The sequence below is a fragment of the Doryrhamphus excisus genome, linkage group LG18 (genome assembly GCF_037039965.1).
Source record: "Doryrhamphus excisus strain RoL-2023G ecotype Guam linkage group LG18, RoL_Dexc_Guam_v1.1, whole genome shotgun sequence".
Classification (NCBI taxonomy): Eukaryota; Metazoa; Chordata; class Actinopteri; order Syngnathiformes; family Syngnathidae; genus Doryrhamphus; species Doryrhamphus excisus.
In genome coordinates this window covers 11,549,706-11,576,472 of record NC_136374.1, presented here as the reverse complement: position 1 = coordinate 11,576,472, position 26,767 = coordinate 11,549,706, and the positions used below count along the sequence as shown (strand labels likewise).

Sequence of the window (26,767 nt, the reverse complement as noted above, 5' to 3'; positions counted from 1 at the left end):
GTCTGCCCCCCACTCAGCTCCCCTAGCACTAGAAGATATTTATGATTTTATTGATTATGATATTTATATTAAGGAGTAGCTGCATGGCGGTCGTGTGGTTAGCATGCAGACCTCACAGCTAGGAGACCTGTGTTCAATTCCACCCTCGGCCATCTCTGTGTGGGGTTTACATGTTCTCCCCGTGCATGCGTGGGTTTTCTCCGGGTACTCCGGTTTCCTCCCACATTCCAAAAACATGCTAGGTTAATTGGCGACTCCAAATTGTCCATAGGTATGAATGTGAGTGTGAATGGTTGTTTGTCTATATGTGCCCTGTGATTGGCTGGCCACCAGTCCAGGGTGTACCCCACTTCTCGCACAAAGACAGCTGGGATAGGCTCCAGCACCCCAACTGCGACCCTTGTCAGGATAAGCAGTAGAAAATGAATGAATGAATGAATATTAATGAGTATTAAGCAATATTAGGCAATGTAACTTAGGGTACACGTGAAGTTAGAGGAATTGCACTACTGGATGACAGTGCAGTACAACAAAAAGTAGTACAGTAGGGATCAGTTCTATTAGTGACCAATATGCCTACCAAACTGAACCATCTGGTAGAAAAATTGCTTGAAAAAGTAGAAGTGGCGTGGAATGTAGAAGAAGAAGAAAAAAATAACCCAGCAAGCAGACAAGAGAGCCAAATCACGACTGCCAAACACCGGCCGTCTACGCCGTCTCAGACAGGAAAGGGGAATCGGGGGGAAGGGGGGGGGGGGCAGTGGAAGAAGAGGGGAGGCAGCCATTGCAGAAAAAGGGGACTGGGTTGTGCAGAAATAGTTTTCTGGGGGAGACATCTGGCTCTGATTAGGAACGGCAGTGAGGGGACAAGCCGGCTTTTGCCACTTGTTTTGACTGGGCCTTTCAGGGGAAGTCTGTGCTGTTTGTTTTCTAATAAGTGGCTCGTTAATTGATGAACACACGCTGGTAGTCAGTACGACTGGAGATTTGCATCTGAAAACACACCCAAAGCATACATTTTGTTTTTAAAAGTAATGTTTTGCTTTATTATGAATATGTTTACCAGCGTTACATTATTTGTAATAATTAATTATTGTCCACTACCTGTATTTTACATGCCATTACTATTTTCTAATAGGGGAGAAAATGATGTGTAATAGTAAAGTTGAAAGAGTTTTTAGAAAAATAATAAAATGGACAGAATTATGTAGTAATAAATAAGTACAGAATCAATAGTTTAACTAAATCATAAAAAAGAATAAATAGAATCAGTTTAAATTTAGATTTTAGATGAGACTACACATGATTTAAGGTGACCTAAAGAGGATGCTAATTAAAAAGAAAATAATCTCAAGTGTCTGGTTCATTGATAAACATGCTTTGAAATTTGACGTTTACATTTGAAAACATACACAAAGCATACATTTTTATACTTATATCAGTAACCTTGTTGAACTCTGCCCCCCCATCACTTCATTGCACTACCTAATTGCACTACTGTACATATTACTGTTATTATATCATTATATCACATTCATAGATAATACTGTTCATAATCTGTATAACCTGCAATAGTCATATTATAGTAACTTATATCCCTTTATATATCCACACTGTATCATAGTCACTTCATTGCACTACTTCATTGCACTACTGTACATATTAATGTTATTATATCTTGTCACATTCATACTGTGCATACTGTTTATAATCTGTATAATCTGCAATAGCCATATTATAGTCATTTATATCCCTGTATATATCCGCACTGTATCATAGTCATAGCCGGTTATAGTTTGTACATATATCTGTCCATTTACAGCTCTATTCTATTTCTACATTTATTTACTAATAATGTATTTATGAATTTGCACTTCTGGTTGGATGCTAACTGCATTTTGTTGCCCTGTACCAGTGACATGAGCAATAACAATAAAGTTGAATCTAATCTAACATAAATATAAAAAAAGAAAAAAGATTGGAAAATGTGAATAAGCATCATTAAATGTAGCATAGAAGCTAAAATAAAAAAGCCGCTTTTGCCTGGCTGTGAAATATCATCATTTCTGCAAAGTAACATTTCTTTTTTCTTCAACTTGTGGTGTTGGCCTACTTTGAAAACGACCGTTGTTTCCAATCTGAAATATTTCAAACACCCATGGCAGCAAGTTCTTTGCTGTCACTTCTGCGCAGACATATTGAGTGCAAAAGGAACCTCATGGCACAGCGTCCCCCACCGCTTAATATGCATAAACCATCAAGTGCAGCGATGGCGGCCAAGCCAAACTCAGGCTGCAGGCCTCACAGACGAGAAGAGCAGGAGGCCTTTGCAGTTCTTGTTGGCAAGCGTTCCCAGTCAGCTCTCCTCCGCTTATTCCCAAAGTCAATTGCCCATCAAAAACAAGACGGAGACACAAAAACATGATATCATGCTTTCATTTTGTTTACTCTGCTCTCTGATGCCAGTGTGAGAAGACTCTCACACAACGTAATGAGAATCGGAGGGAGGTGAAACTGGAGAGGCAGCCAGCCAGCCAGACCCTCGGAGGTTGGTGACGATGATTGGAGGTGATGTTTGCCTGGTAGCCGCCGCTTCTGCTCCGAGCGTTTTGCTACGTAAATGTCAGAGGGGTCTGAGCCCCGCTGTCTGGCACGGTTAAGCAAAGTCAAAGCTGCAAAGTGAGTGAAGGACGGCAAGGCGATTAGGAATGGCGTTTATTCACTGATGCTGTCTAACAAGGGCCACACTGATTGAAAGTGCATTTAGACATTTACACCTTAATCCTGATTGACTAGGAAATGTAAAATAGGACGAACTGTAGCCGTAACATTTCAGGAAGCATTTATCTTCATTCATTCATTTTCTACCACTTTTCCTCACGAGGGTCGCGGGGGTGCTGGAGCCTATCCCAGCTGTCTTTGGGCGCAAGGCGGGGGTACACCCTGGACTGGTGGCCAATCACAGGGCACATATAGACAAACAACCATTCACACTCACATTCATACCTTTGGACAATTTGGAGTTGCTAATTGACCTAGCATGTTTTTGGAATGTGGGAGGAAAACCCACGCATGCACGGGGAGAACATGCAAACTCCACACAGAGATGGCAGAGGGTGGAATTGAACCCTGGTCTCCTAGCTGTGAGGTCTGCGCGCTAACCACTAGACCGCCGTGCCGCCCCATTTATTTTCAAAACTATAGAAAACCAGCTTTGATACATTTTAGAGTAGTCAGTGTAGCACAATTACTAGCCACTGAAAATGAAACTACACCACAAGTGATTGAGATCACATGACAGTATAGTAGATGTTCAGTAGATGGTTAGCTGCAAGAGTGCTGCCAGTATTGGGGAGATGCGTGAATTCCAAGACAACATTCTGAATCAAAGCATGCCCAAATGAAACTTAGCAAGTACAGTTGTGGAATCGACCAGAGCTGCACAGGTTGTTACTGGAATCCAGTCCTCCATGATGACATCTTTAGTGGAGCTAGTGGATACCTCACATTCCTCCATCTTTTTTTCTCTTGAGGATGCTCCACAGGTACTCAATTTGGGAGGAGATGTACACAAGTCACTTGGAAAACCAGATTCCCAGGGAAAGGGATCATTTGCTTCTTTTAACCACAGTTCTTCTCTGTCGGCGGCACTCATGCAGTGACATAGAGACCGTCAATGGTAATGGTAATGGTAATGGTTTTATTTCATTTGAGCATGCATCAGATTACAATTGAATGCATCCCATAATCAAATCACAGTTCCACATGTCCAAAAGGAGTAGGAAGAAGCAAAGCTTATTAAATCCTACCCCTCCATCTGGTACTTTTACAATCAGTAACTGTTAGATTTGTTCACTTCCTGCTTTTTATAATACAGTTTAAGGTTTTTTTGTTTTGTTTTTTTTAATAATGCACCTCGTACTTCAGTATGACAAACCATAGAAAACTAAATAAAAAATGCAGTGGATCTGGTACTTTTACAATCAGTAACTGTTACATTTGTTCACTTCCTGCTTTCCTAATATAGTTTACGTTTTTTTTTTGTTTTTTTTTATCACGTACCGAAGTACGAGGTGATATGACCATCCAATGACATAATGTGTATCATAGTAAGTGTCAATATAGTGATATGTATAGCACATCATGACTGGTTCAAGACGTAACGTTAACGTAACGGTTTGCACTGTAGCAGGCCTGTGAACACTGGGGTGTTGAACCTCTGGCTGCCACACCTTGGCAATACTCATACGTTTTATTCTTTTCAGGGAGGTGGGAATCAGTGTAAGATTATCCACAGGATGGGGAAACCAGCTGGGAAATGAAGAAGGGCAGCGAATGGAGGATGCTGCCTCTGCTTACCAAACACAAACCCTGTTGCAGGCGTGAGTAGGAAGGTGTGAAGGAAACGTATCAATATCACCGCAGACGCTGCTCCCGTTTCTCAAGGGAGGGCTTTCTCATATGTAAGAGAGAGACCACATGTATTCCATTTGGATTTGTCAGACTGATAAATGCACTAATACTGGGAAACCAGCATTCGGAGGCTTGTCAAAAAGCCTCCATATGAAAGGAGTGCTTTGGTGTTTTAAAGAACTTCTGCAAAAAAAGGGGGCTAGTCAAAGATTCTTTATATGACAGGAACGCTTTGCTGTTTTTTGATGTTGCTTTTGCTGACTTTGTGGCTTATTTCTATTATGCAAGCTGACACTTACCATTGATAAATGGCAGGAGCACTATTGATAGGTATTGATGATGCTTGAGCTATCATGGACAATGGTGCAATTGGCTTATATTGATTGACAGCAGGGCCGCACGGTGGGCAAGCAGGCCTCATAGATAGGAGACCCGAGTTCAATTCCATCCTCGGTTCTCCCCGTGCATGCGGGGGTTTTCTCCGGTTTCCTCCCACATTCCAAAAACATGCTAGGTTAATTGGCGACTCCAAATTGTCCATAGGTATGAATGTGAGTGTGAATGGTTGTTTGTCTATATGTTCCCTGTGATTGGCTGGCGACCAGTCCAGGGTGTACCCCGCCGCTCGCCCGAAGACAGCTGGGATAGGCTCCAGCATACACCCGCGACCCTCGTGAGGATAAGCGGTAGAAAATGAATGAATGAATGATTGACAGCAGGGCCGCATGGTGGACGAGCAGGCCACACAGCTAGAAGACAAGTTTGATTCCACCCTTCGCCAGCTCTACGTGGAGTTTGCATGTTCTCCCCGTGCATGCGTGGGTTTTCTCCGGGTACTCCGGTTTCCTCCCACATTCCAAAAACATGCTAGGTTAATTGGCGACTCCAAATTGTCCATAGGTATGAATATGAGTGTGAATGGTTGTTTGTCTATATGTGCCCTGTGACTGGCTGGCGACCAGTCCAGGGTGTACCCCGCCCCAAGACAGCTGGGATAGGCTCCAGCATACACCCACGACCCTAGTGAGCTTAAGCAGTATAATGAATGAATGTGTTCCTCTAATTATTTTTACCACTGAATTTTTATAAAAGCAACTTTATCACCAAATATGATCAATATACATGCAAGTACATGACGGATTTGTAACATGGGCCATGTTAGATTTTTACAACTATACCTTGTCATTCTTTCAAGTGATGGGACTGTCGGAATGACCTTTTCCCTCTCTCATTTTTCTGGAGGGGTTCTATCCCATCTTAGGTAATGAGCCAATCATAAGTTACTGACTGCAGGTAAGACCTGTGGCTGTGTGTCATTATCTCATCAAGCCATCACTCATATACAAGCTGCGGCGCCCTAAGGGGGTCTTTGCCGCTGGGTACACAGGTGAACCCTTAAATCAGGTTTAATTGGGCTGCTGACTAACAAGTGTGCTTGAAAGGTGTGGGAAAGCCATTCGGCTGTCCAGGATGTTTATGAGGCTGTGACAGATGCTACACAAGCTACTTAACTGCATGGGCCGAGAAAAAAGGGGACTCTAATAGTATGTAATCAATAAAATAACAGCTATTAGGGTTATATGTTTTATTTTTTCACATTACTGTATTATTACCTTCGGCAAGTGCTGTGCAAAGCGTAAGTAAAGCATGGAGGTTATGTTTTTGCCGGCGTTTATCTTTTTTGTTTGTGCTCAAAATAATGTAAAAAGTTCTGAATGGATTTGAATTAACTTTTCAGGAATTGGCAGAACTGAGAAATTTTCGATGGTGATCCGGATGTTGGAATTTTAAAAAACGTTTCTTTAACATTGTGAGATAGAAGCATTTTTGGCATTTGTGCATATAACTCCATAACTTGGGGAAAAAATGATTCCAACAAGTTCAACAAAATATCAAAGACTGATCCAAAAAATGTAGGATTATTATTTTGGCGTGAATCAGTATATGGCACTTGGCAGAGCTCTGAGTTCTCCTGTAGTTATTTATTATATGTAGGTTTCATGGCTATTTATTTGTTAGTTAGCTGAATTTCACCCCCCAAAATCTGCAAATATTATGTGCAAAAGAGACTTTTCACATCATATTTTACATTTTCAAATTAATTTAATGATATGTTTATATGTGCCTTTACTGATATAGAGTTCTTTTTTTGTATGTTTGTCACACTTGCTTTTTTATTATTATTGAGGGAGAAAGAAAATCCAAAAGCTTTCTCCATCGCCATCAAATTTATTGCCCTATTCACTCCAGACAGAGTGACGGACGGACGGACGGACAGACGGACGCAGACAGACTTTTTATATTTGACTGCTCTGCTTTATTTTTAGTTCTGCATGTTGTGTTTTAATGTGCTCTGTTTTTATTCAGATTTATTTTGTTTTTATCTTACTGTAAGGCATCAATGAGTATCTTGAAAAAGCACCATACATTCATTAATTCATTCATTTTCTACCGCTTATCCTCACAAGGGTCAAGGGGGTGCTGGAGCCTATCCCAGCTGTCTTTGGCCGAGAGGCAGAGTACACCCTGGACTGGTCGCCAGCCAATCACAGGGCACATATAGACAAACAACCATTCACACTCATATTCATACCTATGGACAATTTGGAGTCGCCAATTAACCTAGCATGTTTTTGGAATGTGGGGGGAAACCGGAGTACCCGGAGAAAAACCCACACACGCACAGCGAGAACATGCAAACTCCACACAGAGATGGCCGAGAGTGGAATTGAACTTGTCTTCTAGCTGTGTGGCCTGCACGCTAACCACTTGGTCACTTAGACAAAACTCAAGTATCATTTAAGTGAAGAGAAATACCACTCCTTTTGTCTGAAGTCAGCTGGGATAGGCTCCAGCACACCCTAGTTTTAGCGGCATAGAGAATGGATGGATGGATGAATTCTCATCCCAAATCAACAACCTAATCGAGGATCTTAGTCTCGTCGGTTCTATTGATTCTCCTCTCAACTCAATACTGCACATTTATTGACAACTCATAAAGAATGTTTATTGCCCTGCTTCCTCTCAGCGGGAACCTTCCCTGCAATCTTCCCAGTCATTTATGAGATCATTTGTCAAAGCCTCAAAGATTTTCTTCTCTCTTTTAATTCATCATCATGATAGTCCCCTGCCTTTTGCACTGTAACTGTACGTGCATGAAGCAGCAAGAGCAGGGGGTAAAACAAGACCATTAACTCCTTCGGAGTCTTCCTATTCCTTTTTAAAAACAAAATTTACAGCTGAGCCCAGACAGTAAAGTCGGGCCCCAGTTCCCAGAAGGAACGCTGCTAAACATTTATGCAAGGCCAGAAGCAAAAAAAAACTCTTATTGCAAACATGTGTCTCTTCCAAAGGAGCCCTCAGAGAGCCATCGAGGGGTGACTGAATCAATGTGCTGAAAGACTGACGGCTAATTCTCAGTGCATCATTTTAAGAGATGTTGGTTGTCTTAACACCTAAGATAAACCAGGTGAAAACCACTGGACGTTGAATGTCATGGTCTGGGGCTGCATGAATGCTGCAGGCTGACATTGTGAAGTGAAGCATGATTCCTTCCTTGAGGATGGCAGTTTTTCAACATGATAAATGATGTTTTATTTGTTTTGGACATGTTTAAAAAAGTTATAAAAAGGTACAGTTCTACACAACTGAAAAGGAGTAGGAAGAAGCATATCTTATTCAACCCTTTCTCCCTGTTGTGTGAAGTGTGAAGGTGTGCGCTTAAATTCATTCATTTTCTACTGCTTTTCCTCACGAGGGTCGCGGGGGTGCTGGAGCCTATCCCAGCTGTCTTCGGGCGAGAGGCGCCAGCCAATCACAGGGCACAGAAACCGGAGTACCCGGAGAAAACCCACGCATGCACATGGAGAACATGCAAACTCCACACAGAGATGGCCGAGGGTGGAATTGAACCCTGGTCTCTTAGCTGTGAGGTCTGCATGCTAACCACTCGACCACCGTGCAGCCCTGCACTTAAATTATTATTCATTCATTTTCTACCGCTTTTCCTCACGAGGGTCGCGGGGGGTGCTGGAGCCTATCCCAGCTGTCTTTGGGCGAGAGTCGGGGTACACCCTGGACTGGTCGCCAGCCAATCACAGGGCACATATAGACAAACAACCATTCACACTCACATTCATACCTACGGACAATTTGGAGTCGCCAATTAACCTAGCATGTTTTTGGAATGTGGGAGGAAACCGGAAAACCCACACATGCACGGGGAGAACATGCAAACTCCACACAGAGATGGCCGAGGGTGGAATTGAGGTCTAGCTGTGAGGTCTGCGTGCTAACCACTGGACCGCCATGCAGCTTATTCAAAATGATTTAAATTATATGTGCAATTTACTGTTTACGCTGTGCATTATTGTTCATATTTGATGTAATCTATTTATTCTCCACTTATTATTATTATTATTATTATTATTATTGTTATTATTATTATTATTATTATTATTATTATTATTATTATTATTATTATTATTATTATTATTATTATTATTATTATTATTATTATTATTATTATTATTATACGGGAGCCAGGCAACTACATTTTGTTGGCAATTTCACGGCTGTGTTATTGTGCAATGACAATAAAGAAAGTCTATCTATCTATCTAAGAAATAGTGAAAAAGTATGAGAGTGTGTTTTATTATGACTGAAAACATGTTCGGTGAATCAGTCACTAGCACTGACACCCACAACCTTAGTCACTGCCTCTTCCAGGCTTCAGCTGCTGCTGTTGCTGTGCGCGATTAATCGTCACCACGTGCCCACTGAGCACACAAGGCAGCCACAGGTATGTCCCCATCACCCGGGGCCACACCAGTGAAAGCCAGCTTGCTGTCAGAACCTTTCGGGCGTCCAATCACACTAACGAGATGTGATTGAGTGCAGCGCTGCCAACGAACAAACATTTGTTCCGTGCATATACCATCCACTGATGTATGGAGACTTTCCTTGTGTATGTCCATTTATCTGTCAGGCTGTGGCTGCTTTGACTGCTGCGCCGCAGTGGAAAAGATAATCACGCACTGGCAGATGGGGAGTAAAAAAAATTGTCCACCTGGACAAATTTGAACATTCTGTGTGTTCTTGGCTGAGTGTGCAAAAAAAAGGGTTAACGCCTGATCAAGTTTGTAGGAATTAAAAAAACCAAGTGCACACTTGACAAGCATTTGGAACAAGGGATTTTTAAAAAGCAGTACTTTTCTTTTTGTTAGAGGGTGCACTCGTGCACGTCTTGAGACCAGTATGGTTACATATACACGATACAATCAGTCCTCCTACCAGTTATTTATAACTGTCACCTTGCATGATAGAAATAAATGTAAAGACTCAGAATGGGAATCGAAATACGGTTCTTGTTGAGTCCAAATAATTCCCTAATCGGATTTCAGTTGCCGCAAATGACATCATCATAAAGTTTTACTTAGTACTGAGTACTGATAAGTAATCATCCTACATATTTTTTATCCCAGTCTGATGTTATAATTGTTTTTAATTTTTATTCACGTACCCTTATCACAATTGGGGTACTGCTGAAAGTGCGCATACCAAGCATTTTGTAGTAGGTTCTTACAAACTGGAGAGCTCTCCTGTCATGATTGTATGAGCATTTTAGTGAAATAAAGGATTTAGCTTTAGTAAATCACCCTAATTTTATTACTCTACAATCAGTAGTCAATGATATAAATTATGTCAACAAACAAGCTATAACAAGCTAGAACAAGCTATAAAAACGGCATCATTTTCCCTCATTACGCATGCTCAGGCCCTCGGGGTCGAACAATTGTCCACGGTTGGGTGTTTCCCACTGACACAATACATAGCTATGTGGGTGTAAACATACAATAGGAAAAGGAATGAGAAAATAATTGCCGTCCCTTGGCCGTATGTGTGTGTTGGATGTGCTGGGTTCTTTTTTCCATGGTTTTGCATTTCTTGTCATGCGAGTGGTACGTGAACTCCAGTTTGGAGCCAGGGGTGTTTGCCTTGACCCCAGCAACAACTTTAGCGTGTTTACCTTCAAAACACTTTCTTTTTTTTCATACAAAGCAGATACTTTAGTAAAATACAAGACAGGCTGGGGTTGTTCTCCTGAGGCAATATGGAGGTAACTTTTTAATGATTTTGCAAAAGTAATATGTATCACTAGAGAAGGATCACTTGTTGATGCTTTTAAGAGATGCTAATTTTGGAAGTAGTGGCTTTTCATGATGTCAGAAAGGAAAAACGTCCTCCCCCAGCTAGTTGGTCCACCCCGTGTCCACCACTTCACAGAGGCCAGATTTGTAAAAAAAACTTTGTAAAAAAATAGGGGTGTTCTGTTTAGGGTTTTATGGTTGTTTGTCTATATGTGCCCTATCTTACTTATTGTGTGGAAATATGGGGTAATGACTATAAAAGCAATCTTCACTCGCTAAATGTACTGCAAAAAAGGTCAGTAAGGATAATTCATAATGCCGCCTACAGAGAACATACTAACTCCTTATTTCAAAAATCACAAATACTTAAACTTGCTGATATAGTTCATCTTCAAACAGCTAAAATAATGCATAAGGCTAAAAATAACCAATTACCTAAAAATGTCATCCAATACTTCTCTACAAGAGAGGAGAAATATGATCTCAGGGAAGAACTAAATTTGAAACACTTATATGCTAGGATTACGTTAAAAAGCCATTGCATTTCAGTATGTGGGATCAAACTATGGAATGGATTGAGTAAGGAACTCAAACAATGCACAACGATGAGCCAATTCAAGAAACAATACAAGCAGTTGATGTTTGCTAAATACAAGGATGAAGAGTCTTGAACCAGTCATGATGTGCTATACATATCACTATATTGACACTTACTATGGTACCCATTATGTCATTGTATGGTCATATCACCTCGTACTTCGGTACAAGGTACATTATTAAAAAAACAACAACAAAAAAAACCTTAAACTGTATTATGGAAAGCAGGAAGTGAACAAATGTAACAGTTACTGATTGTAAAAGTACCAGATGGAGGGGTAGGATTTAATAAGCTTTGCTTCTTCCTACTCCTTTTGGACATGTGGAACTGTGAACTGATTATGTGATGCATTCAATTGTAATCTGATGCATGTTCAAATGAAATAAAACCATTACCATTACCATAAATTCCAGCATTATTGTTGGACCGCTGAGACTTATTTAAAATAGTAGAACCACTAGACACAGGTTTACCTAACGAAATGGCCTGACCGGTGTTTTCCTTCTTTGTCCACTTTGTTGTCGAGTGAACAAATTGGAGCACAATGCTCTTAAAAACAAATTAACAAATGAATAAATAGCTCTTCATCATTCCCTCCCAGCTTTGTCTCAAACCATTGTGGGAATGGGCAGTGTCATTTTTCTCCTCGGAGAGCTTAGCTAGTTTGGCTGGCTGGCTTGAGAGGGCTCGGGGGTCCATCCCTATCAACCAGCGCCAATGTAAACACAGAAATTCCGTCCCAATTAGAAACGCTAAATGCATTGGACTCGGTACACTACAAGGGCCGGGTCCTGTGCAATTAATGCAGCCTGGGCTCCCACTGGCTTCCTCGGATGGCTGGGATGGTGGAGATGTATACAGTTTCAGTTCAAGGCCAGTGAGTGGAAGTCTGATTGGGCAGGTTGGACTCATCATGGAAATATAAACACAGGGGGATGAACTTGGGGGCTTGTGGGGTGGGAGGGGGTTGAGGTTTTCTTTGGGTCAGTCCTGCAGGGTTGCACCGCAGCAGGCCAGAAAGATATGTGAGGTGAGGGCGTCCTTTGAAGAACAGGCATTCAACAACAGACTGTGGAAAAAGAAGCAGACACGCGTTTTCATTGGCTTTAAACCTGAATTCTTTCAAACAGAAACTTGCGATAGCGTCAATTATCCTTGGATTACTTTGCAAATTGATGGTGCAAGTGTCATTTTATGGTATAGTTAACAAATCAAATACAGTGAAGGGCCATTGAAGTCATACAATTTGGACTTCAGTAAAACTTCATCATATGTCAAATAAAACCTCGCTTCCCAAAGTCAGGTACACACGTACCACGAGGGATACACCAATTTTTATCTGAGGTAAGTGAATAAAAAAGGAAAAAAATTAGCGCTGAACACTGCTAATTATGAGTGCAACTGAATGTCTCACGGTGAATGGCGCTCCATATGAACAATAAGTAAGTTTGATTATTATTTTGTGGATTAACTCATTCACTACCAAAAATGTATATATACGCTCTAAAGGTTTTTTTTTGCGCAAAAGACACAAAGATGTGATGATGCAACTCCACAATAGAAGAGTACATTTTATAAGAACTCGGCATGCAACTTTCCTACTAAAATACACGTTGCACAGCAAACAAGAAGTGAAAAGCCACAGAATCTTGTAGCATTGACGAGATTACAAAATTTGAATGCATTCACAATGTGCACACGTGCGCAAATGCATGCAAGCACGCAGTTCAATTCCAAATGTCATAATTATAAATATAAGCTTAGTTGTTTATATATTTTGCCTAGTTATATATGGCTGAATTTGTATCAAAGTAAAAGTTATGCGGGCCGCACGGCGGTTGAGTGGTTAGCGCGTAGACCTCACAGCTAGGAGACCAGGGTTCAATTCCACCATCTCTGTGTGGAGTTTGCGTGTTCTCCCAGTGCATGCGTGGGTTTTCTCCGGGTACTCCGGTTTCCTCACTCATTCCAAAAACATGCTAGGTTAATTGGAGCGATGGACAAATTGAAGTAGAACTAAACAGTGATATGCAAGAACGTTGAGGATCTAATACTGTATATCCTTTTAACAAGCAAAGTCAAGTATTTTAAAGAACTGTATACAAAATGAATACACATTTCCGGCACAAATAGGATCCCCCTGAAACTAATCTTATGGGTGATGATTACACACTATAAACTATAGGGAAGAAGTTGATAAGAAGTGAAGAACTATTGTGTGTTGTTGTACAGTGGCCATTGTTGTATTGTTTGTTCCTTAGGTGTTGGCTTACTCTCAGCCTGTTTGGGGTGGTCTGGTCGCTGGCTGCCTTGCTCTAAGGGCGTACTCATACTCAGCCATAATACCGGGTACGAATTCACACCCTAACACCCAATTTTTTTTTTTACTATTTATTACTATTTTCAGTCTTTTTTGGAGTCGTTCTGATTATTTATTTCACTCAAGGGTGCTGCTGTTATTAACTTGCAAGGGGGCGATTGCAATAATTAAATAATACGTCCTTTTCTGCTGCCCATCCATCCATTTGCTATGCTGCTCATCCTCACTATGGAGCTGGAGCCGATCCCAGCTTTCTTCGAGCGAGAGGCAGGTTATCTTACATAGTAGGCTATTTCAGGCCATCATAGTCATTCTGATTATTTATTTTGCCGCTGTCATTATTGAACTGAAAGAGAAATTACTGCATTAATTAACTAGCACATTCTATTATCCTGTATTAATGCAATTTATCTGACTTTGTGGACTATTTCAAGTCATCAGAGTTGTTCCAATTTTGCACAAGGTTGCCACTGTCATTAATGACTTGCAATAGTGTTCTACTCTGCCATATTACTGCAATTCCTTGACTTAGCGGGCTATGTTCAGTCTTATTTGTATTTGGTCTGCTTACAAATGTAGTCGCATGTGAGCGAACGTGTTGGGCGTTTGATTTGAGTCTTTGTATATCATTTTGATGATGAATCGTGTATCACGGAGCACATTATAGGGATTCTATGATTCTGCTATGTTAAGTGCATGTGTATGTGTATGTGTGTGCATGAAATCGTGTGGGGCTCTGACAGTGAGTCAGTGCACTTAGACAAGACATGTTAAGTGGGCCCAGTCATGGTACAATTGGACTAGCATGAGTACACCCTAAGACAGTTTGCTAACAGAGCTCTCACTCCATTGCCTATAATGAAAATCCATACTAAACATTTAGCACTGTGTGAGAAAGGCTGGAAATTCAATAAGATGCTTAACACAATTTATAAATGACAGGAAGAGGCAATCGAACACAGAGGGCTAAAAAACTAAGACGAATGATTCTGTGTGTGAAATGTGTTCATTTGGCTAAAACCTTGCTGCAGTGTCAGCAGCCTGTGTGCACAGATTGGTGGAAAATGGCACTCCAAGAGCCAAAATGAATCCCAATGCTGTTTTTTTTTTCCCTGCAAAGATTATCTCTCATGCCGTCAGGAGGCGTCTTTGCTGAGGTGTTCCCCAAAACTAATGGCTGCTCTTGGACGTCGATAGTAAACTAATCTGCAGGCTGCAAGGCACAGGAAGTAGATCTCATTAGTGCTCATTGGACTGTCTTCTAAGGAAACTTTCATCTTTGGACAGCAAGCCCTTTTGAAAGCCAGCCTAATGTCACTTACTAGCTGTGGGGTTAATGGTCTATGCAAGATTTCTAATATGAGCCATGAAAGAGTGAGGTCATCTGTAAGATGCTGGTGTTTTAACATGTGTGCATACACAGCTGCAGTTCTTTTACCACTCATTCGCTTTCATGAACATTATATATTTTAGACTATTTTACACCAACTAAGTGTGTAAAAACTATTAACGTCACACAAAAAGGATGTCGAGACTATACGTTTTTACTTACACATACTTACGAAACCTTAATCGTCTCAAAGTAACTATACAACTATGCGGAGACGTGCTGCCACTCTGCGGGGAAACTTGGAAATTGCAATAAAAACACACCTTTTTGCCGGCGAGCGTTATAGAATGATTTACATGAAAGCGTTTTCCTCTCAGACTACTTTATTATTTAATGTTTGTTAGTGATAATGCCGTTATAGAGCATTTTAGCGCTCATACGACTACAGTAAAGTTAGATATACAGTAACTGATTCGGACTTCCGCTATATGTTGTCATTTATATGTTATATGTTCAAGTTGGTGGACTAGTCGCTTAAATGTAATCCAAATATGCGGTTATTTCCGTCACGGTGACTTAAAAGATTAACATTTTACTTTTATGACAGATTTTAGTTTTAGTTCTGTGACTATATCGGCAGAACCGGAAGTTGGAATCTATCACCATTATCGCTGTCTTTACCCTAGCCACGTGAGCGTTACTAATAAATTATTTTATTTTATATTCATGCATATTATGCACAGACACACCACCAACAGGCCCGTCTATGATTACTAGGGAAGTGGTGTATTTAATGACAAAATAAAATGAGTGGTATCCATATTGAAAGTTGATACCGGATATCCGATTCAGTTCAGGAAGTGTCCGTCTTGTTTTTGTTTTTTCGACTGGGTCGTTTTCGACGTTTTCTTACCACTTCAGCAGCAAACTTCACTCGCGTCCTCTCGCCTTTCAAAATGGGATGCGATGGTGGAACTATTCCCAAAAGACATGAGTTGGTGAAAGGACCCAAAAAAGTCGAGAAGGTGAATTACGTTGGCGAACTTTGCTAGATTGCTAACTAGCTCACGGCTAACGTCCACTTCGTAATTGTGGCTGTTTGTTTTTATAACGAATTACCGAATCTAGAAGTCTCATTTTAAACACCCCTCTCAGAAATCCCTCTTAGTTTTTCCCAGTGGTAGATTTCTTTACATGGCTAGCTGCTTTCCTAGCATGTTAGCTAGCTTTCCGTCGCTGAGAGAAACCATTGTTGTTTATCCAGGGGGCTGTTGTGGTTAAAACGCCACCATAAACTCGATTTGGATTTATGTTGTTTGTCGCGATTAATATGTGTACTTTACAATTGCTCACAGGTTGACAAAAATGCAGAATTGGCTGCCAAATGGAAATACTGCGCCCTAAGTCAGGAGAAACTCAGACGTCCAATTGTTGCCTGCGAACTGGGAAGGTAAGTGAAAATGTAAACGAAATTTAAAATAACCCATGAAAATGTGCATACTACGTTTAATTAAGTCCAACTACTCATTTGTTTTAGGCTTTATAACAAAGATGCTGTCATTGAATATCTTCTGGATAAGTCTGCCGAGAGACCTAACACTGAGGCCGTGACACATATTCGTGGAACCAAGGTGGGCTTCTTCTGTTTTGGTATTGTTTAACCCCCTTTGAGTCCAAAGGGGGTTTGGGTTGTCTCCACGTACTCTGGTCTCCTCCCACATTCCAAAAATATGCGTGTTAGGTTAACTCTAAAGACTCTACAGACTCTAAATTGCCCACAGTTATGAATATGAGTGTGAGTGGTTGTTTGTCCTGTGATTGACTGGTGAATCCCGCCCAAAAGAGTCAGCTAAAACAGGCTCCAGTCTAGAGAGGACAACAAGAGCAACATTGCTCTGTGACACTAGAAAAAGTTAGTACATACCTCATGAACATCATATCCACTTCCCTGTTCTCGTGAAATCTTGTCACGTTGTAATCATATGTCATGAGTATACACAGTATTAACAATGCATACAGTACTTGGAAGTGTGTGGAATGATTTGATTTGTTTTTGGACTTCAGGATATAAAAGAACTCAACCTGACGGATAACCCAGAGTGGGAGGGAGAGAGAAGGAACACCAAAGGAGACAAATATGAAGACATCCACTGTGGAATGTTTATTTGCCCTGTTGTCGGGTTAGAGATGAACGGCAGGCATAGGTAAAAACAACAACAAACTCCACACAACATGGCGAATGAAAATGTAATGTGCCGGATGTTTTAATTTTCAGGTTCTGTTACCTGCAAACATGCGGTTGTGTCTTCTCGGACCGTGCCCTCAAGGAGGTGAAGACCGAAATATGCCACAAGGTGAGCAGCACTTACACTTTTAGCCACTAACATTAAGGCATTTTTGGATATGATAAATAGCCTTTATTTTAATGGAAATGTCTATTTAGGTACCCAAATCATTTTACCATATTCAGACAATACACCCACCTGGTATATGTTTAGGACAGTTTATATGCATGCAAGCAAAATGTTCATTGTTATTTATTAATAAATTTAACATAAATGTTGTACCATTTACAGCCACGGGAAACAATTTCACAATGATATTCTGATTAAGCAATCAGAACAAAGAAGAACAGCTGCCTACCAGTTTCATAAACAAACACAAATTACTAGTTATTGATCAATGGTCAAAAAAAATCAGTGCATCATCCCATTTTCTAGACATCATTTTGGATGTTCCTCCCGTAAATGAGTGCAAACAATCTGGACAACATTATACTGAAAGTTCACTAATAATTACCATCATTGAGTTTATGCTGCAGCACACTTGTTGAGACTGCTACTGCTGCTTAAGTTGCTCTGTGTGGCCAGCAGCCATGACGCCTCTATGGGAACAGTGGCCTGGCTTAGCACCTTGTTTCTGTGCCACTGCTCCAGACAGTCCAGGGCCTCAGGGGAGACGTGGCTGTCAAATTTGTTGGCAAACATGCTGTTCCTGTTGATGATCCATGGCAGGTCCTCCACTCCGTAGATGCAAATGTCTCGTACATAACGGCCTGGAAAATGACCAGAGAAAGTACTCATAGTTTCCATATCTATTATTTTTCAACAATTTTAATTAAAGTGATAGTTTGGATTTTTTTTTTTTTACATGAAGTTGTATGACACCCTCATAAGCAGCGAAGCTCGTCAACAGCGACTCACTCCCCACTCCGTGTCCCTGTCCTGAGTTCTGGTCGGATTTCAGTGCTAAGGAAAGTGGTTCCACCTAGTTGGTGGGGACAGTTAAGTCATGAGTTTGGCTTCTCAAAACAAAATATAATTGCATCACAAAAATGTCTAATCATAAAAATCAGACCTCAGGAATCACCCTGCATTATTTTCTCTGCCATCGTATCACTTTGCGCTCCCGCCCGTCAATTGTTGCGCACATTTGCTTCACCACTTTCACAGTGTTTCCTGCTGGTACAGTAAAAGTAAACATATCTGATTATGAAACAAATGATGATGACATTCCTTTTAGCACGGAGCCAAAGGGATGTATTTATGAACCGGAATACACGGACGTCGCCGAACTTCATCAGATGGAGTTCAGTGCTAGTGCCATAGAGTTGGGTAACAACAACAACAAGGGGCTAATGGGTGGCAGAAATTAGCTAGTTCTTACCTGTGCTACTGGAACAGCAGAACCCTTCAAAACACGTCTCATCCTTTGTCCTGGGCGTGTAGGAACATAATCCTCCTCGCAAAAGTGTGGACTGCACACACAAAGCTGTTTCACCCTAGCCACTATTGTTCCCACGTTATAGCCAATGGCAAGCAGCCAAAGTTGTCTAATAATAATGCCTGTTACACGAAAACGATGGAATTTATAGGGTGCCACTTTCTTGTTGTACCAGCCCGGATAATTACAAGTACGTACGTACGTCTCGTGTTACAGTGACCACCGTGATTCGTGCATCGAAACACTGTGAAAGACATAGACAGCAATGGACAGGCGGGAGCGCAAAGTGTTGAGACGGCAGAGAAAATAACAATTCGTGAGGTCAGGATTTTTTAAATTAAGTATTTTTGTAATGCAATTGTATTATGCTTTTGAGCGCGTATTGTTTTGAGAAGCCAAACTCTTTAACTGTCCCCAGCAACTGGAACTGGAACTACTTTCCTCAGCACCGAAATCCGACCAGAACTCGCCATAAAAAAGCTTTGCATAAAGTTTGCAGGACTAGTTATGTTCATGTCATGTTTATCACAGCAGTGATTTTAACCAAAAAAGTCAAATGTTTTCATTGAATCTCAGATAAAACAGACTTGTAGGTAATCATTTACATTTGTACTGAGAAAGTTCCTGTCGGCTGCAACCTTGGCATCTGCAATCCTGGCTGGAGCCACTTCAGGACAGGTAGTGGACCATTTAGTTTAAACAAACATTTATCAGCGATATAGACCTCCATATTTGTAGACAAAATGTCATAATCTACAGTACCATTGCAGCCGTTGTGCTTGTCTCCTTCTTGATCCCGCCACTTGATAGCTCGGATGGCTCCCGCCCAGCCTCCATCTGGGTTGCTCCCTGGAGCATCTTTGGACGGAACCCAAAACCAGACAGAGCGCATCCTTTTTCCATGGTCTAATCGAATATTACCAAAACTATCATCAGCTCGTAATCAGAGTTTTACCTTTGATGTGGTTAAGCGTCACCCAGTAGTGCTCGTCTGGACTGAATGTGTCCCTGGACCACTCCAAGAGGTCGCGGGCTTTGGGGCTCTTCAGAACAAAGTTGACAAAGCCTCTCGTGAGCGCGTAGTAGGCTGTCCCAAAATATATTTGCATGTTGTGTGGAGGAGGACCTTTCTTGAGGCCTTTGAGGGCCATGTGATAACCAACTATCTCCTTGTGTTGGAGCTGCGTCCGGTGCCTCATATGCGCTGGCTGCTTGATCCCCGGTGTCATGTTGATGTCACGCCACTCTTTGCTCTGCATATAGCGCACCAGTTCCAGGTTGCTCTTGATTGGGAAGTCTTGTCCACACAAGTTCACCACCTTTCTCCAGCCGACCTTGGATTTGACCAAGTCAGTCATGCAGTTTAAATCTGCCTTCAGGCGGGAAAAGCCGGCGTAGGTCACAATCTCACTGCGGCTGGACAGGAAGATGTTTTCAAAGCAGTTAACCAGCTTCATTATGGCTGCTCTGTACTCCTGCGGAGCCTTTGCATCCACATGAACGCAGTAGACATTTTGGGGCATGTAAATCGCCCGAAGTATTCGCACAAAAAGCTCCAGCTCCTTGTGAACAGTCAGGATGAACGCTAAAGGATAGTTCACCTCTTCATCGCTCAGGGGTGTTGAGATGAAATGAAGGTCCGTCATGAAATGGGAGCATTGAAGATCATTGTTTGTGATATAGCTTTGTATCTGTTAATAGAGAACACATTATATTATGACAATCAACAGAAAACCACAAAGTCCTTATAGTCATACCTTACAGTCACGTCGATGCCATTTGGTCTGTTCGTGAGTGGCAGGGAGAAAAGCACAGCATTGGGCAGAGAAAGGCCGGCAAGTCAGTGGTTCCATGGGTGGGGCCTCCTTTGGCAACTTGCCCCGCAAGTAAATAACGGAAAAGACCATCACGCTCATCCCTAGGCATAATAGGAAGATGCATTTGGCCCCTTCAAGCTGGCACATAATAGACCTGCTTCTTCTTGTCATTCAGACAGCACCACTGCAAAGATGAAACACACATGGAAAAACCCAGAATTGGAACAGGCCTCATGGGGGTTTGGGGAAGGTTGAGTTATGTAGGTTGCCACTAATTCAGAAAATTGGTAACACTAAGAAACGCTCGGTAATTTTTGAGATTTTTGAGATGGAAACGTGAATTACGTGTAAGCAGCTGAGGTTCTACAGTACCAAAATAACAGCAATAAAGCAAACATCTGAAGCGGAGTAAGACGAAAGCAGTAAATTGACACTTGTTGACACAGGTTCATCCTGGCAGGTCCACCAATATAAAGACGGTGTAATGACGAGCCTCGTGCCACCTAGTGAGAATGCATTTGTTTTAAATGTTGTGCATTTTCTAAATATGCATACCTGTTGCAGGACTCATTTACGTGAGGAAAGTCTTTATGCTGAATAATGCTATATATTACTAGGGATGATTTATGTAGTTGTCACCTTCCCATACCACCATAAAATGGCCAAGAACTGTGGAAAATTGATACAGAAGTAATTGATTCCCTCATTTGCAAGTCAAACTCCCAGCATGCTGCTTGGAGGAATCTACTTAGCTGTGTAAATAATCTCACATTTCACAGATTTTGCTGTCTATATTGTCATTGTATCTTTGTAAAAAAAAAATTAAAAAAGCAGAGGCTTTTATCTAAACACGGTTCAAGATCAACATAGTTTTACCTTAAGGAAGATCAGCCCTCATCCGTTTGGAAATCAGCACCATTAGTCTCAGTCTGAAGTCTCAGTCGCAATCCCATCAAAGTCCTTTAAACTAGAACAGCAGCAATAGTTGTTGCTATACTGAATATGTCCCTGTTTGATTTGGTTGTCAGCTTTGTGTGTACATGAGATACAGCATGGTTACCAATGCGTAGCGCGCACACACACATCATTACACCTTACACATACACTCTCTCCCTGAGGTCCTCCTCCCCCACAGAGTACCCTGCTCACGTGTTGTCTCAGTTTCCATTATTTTCCATTGTTGTCTTTAGCTCTAGCTAAATGCACGCATATCGAATCAGCCTCACTGTCTGCTTAAGAACTCAAATAGCAGCATCCTTTCCTGACTGTCCCGAGTTCGTTTGATGCTTGCTCAGCTCCTGAGATGATCCCTCTTGTGTCAGATAGAGAACATGGCGGCGGTGGCGGCTCACACCCACTCAGCCCCGCCCCTGCATTGCTGGACACAATAGAACCCCCCCACCGGTTTACCTTCGTATTTGTGTTGGACTGATCTCATGAGGCACACCGCCTTGAAACACTTTTATCAGTTCACTGCTTGCGGTGTTGTGCTTCCTGCACCCGTTTGTTCTGTCACAAGTAAGACAAAATAAGAGTGAAATAAAGATGCAAAAAGTCTAGAATAATCTATCGTGACGACACTGAGTCTGTGGTAATTATTGCAAACTGATCGTGTTTTCACAAGAACTTGATGTCTTGATGTTATTTTTACTCCAGTATCTTATTTACCTATGCATTTATCCTTGATCTATGTTTTTTTATTGCTATCCTTAATTTGATTTATGATATTATTATTATATTTATATTTTATTTTATTAATTTGACATTTTTTTTATTTTGTTTTTATCTTTGTTGACATTTGTATTTTAATATATTTTATGTATATATATATATTTTTTATTTACCCAAAATAACTTTTTCCCAATACCCACCATTCCTTTTTTCTTTCCAGCTATCCATTGTTAGTTACACATTGCCTATTTGTCTCGCTTAAAATAAAAATACAAAAAAAGCAGGAAGTGAACAAGCTGATGTACGCCAATGAAATATCGGGAGTGTCAACATATGAAACGGCATGACTGAATTATCAGTAACAGAAATGGAGAAGCTTTATGATTAAACAAGCTCTGCTTCCGCCTTACTCTTTGTGGAAATGTAACTATGTGATGTTTCTAAATGGAAGTTGTTAAGCATATCTGGAACAAATGAACCATGCCTTACCATACATTTAGATAAGATATTTTGCTGCTAAACAGTCTCTGTGTATTTACATTATGGTCAAGGACATCTGAGTGCCAAAGCATTGTTTTTTTGTAATGATTGTGTTTGCGTCAAAGCACGATTCATGACCGAGTTTTTACAGAGGCGGTGCAAATGATGAGCAATAACTCATCAAAATTTGGATGCCAACACGGAGTGAGGCAGGATTTTTTTTATTTTTATTTTGTCTTTTGCACCTGTTCCCCCTTCCTGTCTAGGGGAGTGTCCAAACCTTTTCCACGGTGGCCCCATACTGAAAAGGGAAAGGCTACAGTGTCCACTACATACAGTATATTTGTGTATGGTTTTTTTGGTCCATTTTGGGGCGAAACCATAACATACAGTAAAGACAAGCTTTGTGTTATTTGCTACAAAATGCTGAACAATCTAATGCCCTTGCTTGTGGTTAAGGAAGATATAATCGCAAAGACATACAGTAATTGCTTTATTAACAAGCAGCAAACACAACATGCTGTAAACACACTCATCTCTGTTCTCATCTCTAGTCTACTATATTTTTAAACTTGTACCGTAGTCACCCAAACATAAGACTGATGCCACTCTTTTTCCAAGAAGTGGTTTTGGAAAAATAAGACCTCCAATACAAAATAAATAGTGTCTTTTATTCGAATGAAAGAGCCACATTATACCCCTTGTTTGGCAATAACTAATCAGGAATTAACTGATCCTAATATAACTTTGTCCCTGCCGTTGTGTTTGTTTGTTTTTTTTATATGCTTCAGTGCGGTGACCCATTTCAAGATTCAGACATCATTGTGCTCAACGGCACCAAGGAGGAGGTTGAGAAGCTGACTCAGAAGATGGAGGAGAAGCGAGCCAAAGCCAAAACCAAAACTAAGGTGAGTGTGGTAATCCACCAGGGTTTATGATAACGTGCATTATTTAAGCAAGAGTTGACATTTTACATAGGCTAATCAATGTGTTATATGTCCTCAAAGAAGTCAAAGAAGAGCAAAGCTGCTGAAAGTGTGACCACCTCATCACAACCAAAAGGTTTGTGTGAACAACCCAGTCAGATTTATGACTCGTGTACGGCTTACAGCAATACGACTACAGACTCGTCTGGAAAGTTAAGGGACTGTGTGCATGATAGCAGCCGTTTTACATAAACAAAACAAAGACTTTACATGCTCATTTGTGTTTGTTTTTTGGTTAGAATGGACATTAGAATGTTGTATTCAAATGTCCTTACACAGACTACAAAGTAAATATTTCCCCAAATGACCCCTTGAACCGCCATCGTCACCATGCCTTCCTCTTATTGTGGTGAGAATCTTCGTACTTATGTCTGCACTTTTGCAAAGACCTCTTCCCTGTGCCCTCTTCTCCCCCCATCGTCTGACTTCTGTGTGGGTTGCTGTTGGTGGGGTTTCCCGTTTAGCTCTGTTGCCAGCCAAAAAAACACCTGCACTTTATTTATTTATGGTAGTTCCTATGACAACCTGAGGACCAAACCTCTTCCTGTCCACATAAACGCATAAAGAAATCGGAATTGACCTGCAATGTAAACATAGCCTCATTTTTTAATGTTCCAACTTAACCGTTCATGTATGAAGTTAACAGTTCACTATGAGTTACTCATAGTGAAAAACATGCATGAGGCATGAATAATATCCATGAATATATTTTTTTTGCCAGTTTGGTTGTCAAACTATTATTACATTTACACTATTACACCCTTATAAAGCCCTGATAATCTTAAATAAATACATCAAAATAAGTAAATAATGCTGCCATTTGTACTGGATACCATAGGAATTTCAAATATTATAAGTGGAACTGGGGCTGCACGGTGGTCGAGTGGTTAGCGCGCAGACCTCACAGCTGGGAGACCCGAGTTCAATTCCACCCTCGGGCATCTCTGTGTGGAGTATGCATGTTCCGGAGTTGCATGTTCCGGTTTCCTCCCACATTCCAAAAACATGCTAGGTTAATAGGTTAATTGGCGACTCCAAATTGTCCATAGGTATGAATGTGAGTGTGAATGGTTGTTTGTCTATATGTGCCCTGTGATTGGCTGGCGACCAGTCCAGGGTGTACCCCTCCTCTCGCCCGGAGACAGCTGGGATAGGCTCCAGCACCCCGGCGACCCTTGTGAGGAAAAGCGATAGAAAAAGAATGAATGAATAAGGGGAGCTGCACTTTTTTTTTGCCCATCATTCACAATCCCTATGTGAAACATGAACACATATTTATTTCCCTTTTCTGTGCATTATAATCTAAGAAAATTAGTTAATTTCTTACAATGCTGTCTATTTCGACTATGAATCCCTCAAAAAATAAACCTCTAACAACGTTGCATCGTTTGATATACATGCGTTAACATGTACTGTGATGATGACATGCAATAGTTGCAGTATCTTGCTGTATTTGGATGATTTAAAACACTACCAAAACACACAGGAGTTGTAGTTAGTATTTTGTCTACTTTGGTGTTACATGAATCCCTGTTACTGTGTATTTGCTGTATGTTGTGTTAATGACCAAAGACTGTGTTGCTCTTCTTCACGCACCTCTGTCCTAAAAGAAGCGTATTTCCAGTCTGTTCAGTAGTAATGACATTGCTTCTGGCTTTTGTGCAGATGACAAACAAGTGAAGGTAGCACAAAATGGCGAGCTCCACAGCAGTGAGGAAAGCAGCCAATCAGGTACCGATACATGCCATTTTAACATTTTGTGTTTGTTGTTATTTTACAGCCATTCATTTGGTTTGCATTCTTTCAGATGTGGCAGGACCCTCGAGTTCCTCAGGCTCATCCAAAGGCAGCAAGTTGTCATTGTCGTCGTCATCATCATCATCATCATCGGCCGCCACCAAGAGGTCCATCCAAGAAATGGAGGAGAAATCCGAAGCCTTCAAGTCTATCTTCACCACCCACAGCTCTGCCAAGCGCACCAAAGAGCAGATCTCCAACTGGGTCACCCACACGCCCTACCACTTCTAATTCTCTCTCTTTCACACAGCTCTCCCGTGCCACCATTGCGTGCGCCCATGTTGCTCCATGTTTAGCTGATGTGGTGGACAGTTTAATGACTCCCCGGGCTGCTCACACTTTTGTTTTGCAGCATCTCCCCATGGATTAAGATGCTCTCAGGTGACTTCAACATTTTTTGGTGTAGTTTTTTTCTCCTAGAAGGGTGTGCAGTCCCTTTCAAATCAATCAGATCTGATTTTTAGTTTAACCCCCATGTGTTCTCTTAAAGACATTTAAATTAGTAGTAATTTGTATTACACATGCATTTGTGATATGAGCGAGTCTCACAATAAATTAACATATAAAGCCATTCCCCTCTGTTTTGCATATTGTTTAGCTGATATTGATAATCTTTATAGCAATTTGTCAACCTCAATATGAGATCATTACACAGTATTCAGTGAAAAGTAATAATCACACATCAACACTCTACTGAACCTTGTTTGGAAAATACATCATAAACAAGCTGCAGCGCAATTATTACATAACCCATGCAGAATTATTACAGAACCCATTGTAGAACTACACTGCCTCCTACTGACGTAATTATGTTCTCATGTAGCTGATTAACTCACATCAACGCTTCTATCAAGAGTCACAAGTCAGAAACAACACAATAATTAAAATATTTCATATTTAATTAATCTTTATAAAACAACTGAAAATAAAGCTTGTCTGGTGGTCTTTAAATTGTGCTGGTGTACCTAATAGTGTCCGGAGAAGTTGTACTGTGCAAAAACAACCACAAGGGGGTAGCATTGGCTTGTTTGGCGAAAATTATAACATTGTTATAGGTAATATATCAAACAATGAACACACATTCCATAATAAAATTTTGTGTTGACATTCTTTATTGAAAGCAAAAAGTGCATAGAGTAGTTTATTCCTTTTAATGATGAATTCATAACATATATTTGTGGACTGGTGTGATGGAGCGTATTTTATTTATCAGCTGTTTTTGAACAGTAAAGGTTTTGAATTGAAAAAAATTTCACTGCCTGCTTGTAATGTATGTACAAAAATAGCTTTTAACACATTGATACACAAATATCAAACTTACCATAGGCTACAACCAATATAAATAGAAATTAAACACAACACAACTCAACACATTTAGTCATTGTACATTTTTCTTTTTTTCTTTTTTACACGATACATCCCTTCTATTCATTTTTTTCTCTTTACAGATAAATTGTTCAATTTAGTAAAAGTAATTTGAGAG

At 40.8% G+C, this 26,767-nt stretch overlaps 2 protein-coding genes across 4 annotated transcripts; one reads left to right on the top strand and one right to left on the bottom strand.

The window, feature by feature from the left end:
- The first annotated feature begins 15,675 nt into the window (after positions 1-15,675).
- Positions 15,676-26,505, top strand: rtf2 (replication termination factor 2). Of its 2 annotated transcripts, none has more exons than XM_078798399.1 (9): positions 15,676-15,835; positions 16,166-16,260; positions 16,348-16,441; positions 16,875-17,014; positions 17,086-17,164; positions 23,293-23,409; positions 23,512-23,563; positions 25,153-25,218; positions 25,295-26,505. In XM_078798399.1, exons 1-9 carry the CDS (start codon positions 15,767-15,769, stop codon positions 25,513-25,515), a joined length of 933 nt encoding a protein of 310 aa, XP_078654525.1. In that variant the 5' UTR covers positions 15,676-15,766; the 3' UTR covers positions 25,516-26,505. The 2 variants fall into 2 exon arrangements, with proteins under 2 accessions (XP_078654525.1, XP_057911457.2); XM_058055474.2 differs by having other exon boundaries at positions 15,678-15,835; positions 23,509-23,563; positions 25,295-26,503.
- Positions 17,333-21,657, bottom strand: gcnt7 (glucosaminyl (N-acetyl) transferase family member 7). 2 transcript variants are annotated; one of them, XM_058055470.2, is made up of 5 exons: positions 21,227-21,657; positions 20,291-20,534; positions 19,489-20,224; positions 19,296-19,391; positions 17,333-17,865 (listed from the first exon to the last, which is right to left on the bottom strand). In XM_058055470.2, exons 2-5 carry the CDS (start codon positions 20,519-20,521, stop codon positions 17,621-17,623), a joined length of 1,308 nt encoding a protein of 435 aa, XP_057911453.2. In that variant the 5' UTR covers positions 20,522-20,534; positions 21,227-21,657; the 3' UTR covers positions 17,333-17,620. The 2 variants fall into 2 exon arrangements, with proteins under 2 accessions (XP_057911453.2, XP_057911454.2); XM_058055471.2 differs by lacking the exon at positions 21,227-21,657 and adding an exon at positions 20,906-20,995.
- Positions 26,506-26,767: the final 262 nt, after the last annotated feature.

Coding starts and splice junctions, on each gene's coding strand:
- rtf2 (XM_058055474.2), top strand. CDS start 15,767: ATGGGATGCGATGGTGGAACTATTCCCAAAAGACATGAGTTGGTGAAA. Junction 15,836..16,165: donor GACCCAAAAAAGTCGAGAAG/GTGAATTACGTT, acceptor AATTGCTCACAG/GTTGACAAAAATGCAGAATT. Junction 25,219..25,294: donor TGAGGAAAGCAGCCAATCAG/GTACCGATACAT, acceptor GCATTCTTTCAG/ATGTGGCAGGACCCTCGAGT.
- gcnt7 (XM_058055470.2), bottom strand. CDS start 20,521: ATGACAAGAAGAAGCAGGTCTATTATGTGCCAGCTTGAAGGGGCCAAA. Junction 19,392..19,488: donor GACGCTTAACCACATCAAAG/GTAAAACTCTGA, acceptor TTCCGTCCAAAG/ATGCTCCAGGGAGCAACCCA. Junction 17,866..19,295: donor CAAGCACAACGGCTGCAATG/GTACTGTAGATT, acceptor GTCATTTTCCAG/GCCGTTATGTACGAGACATT.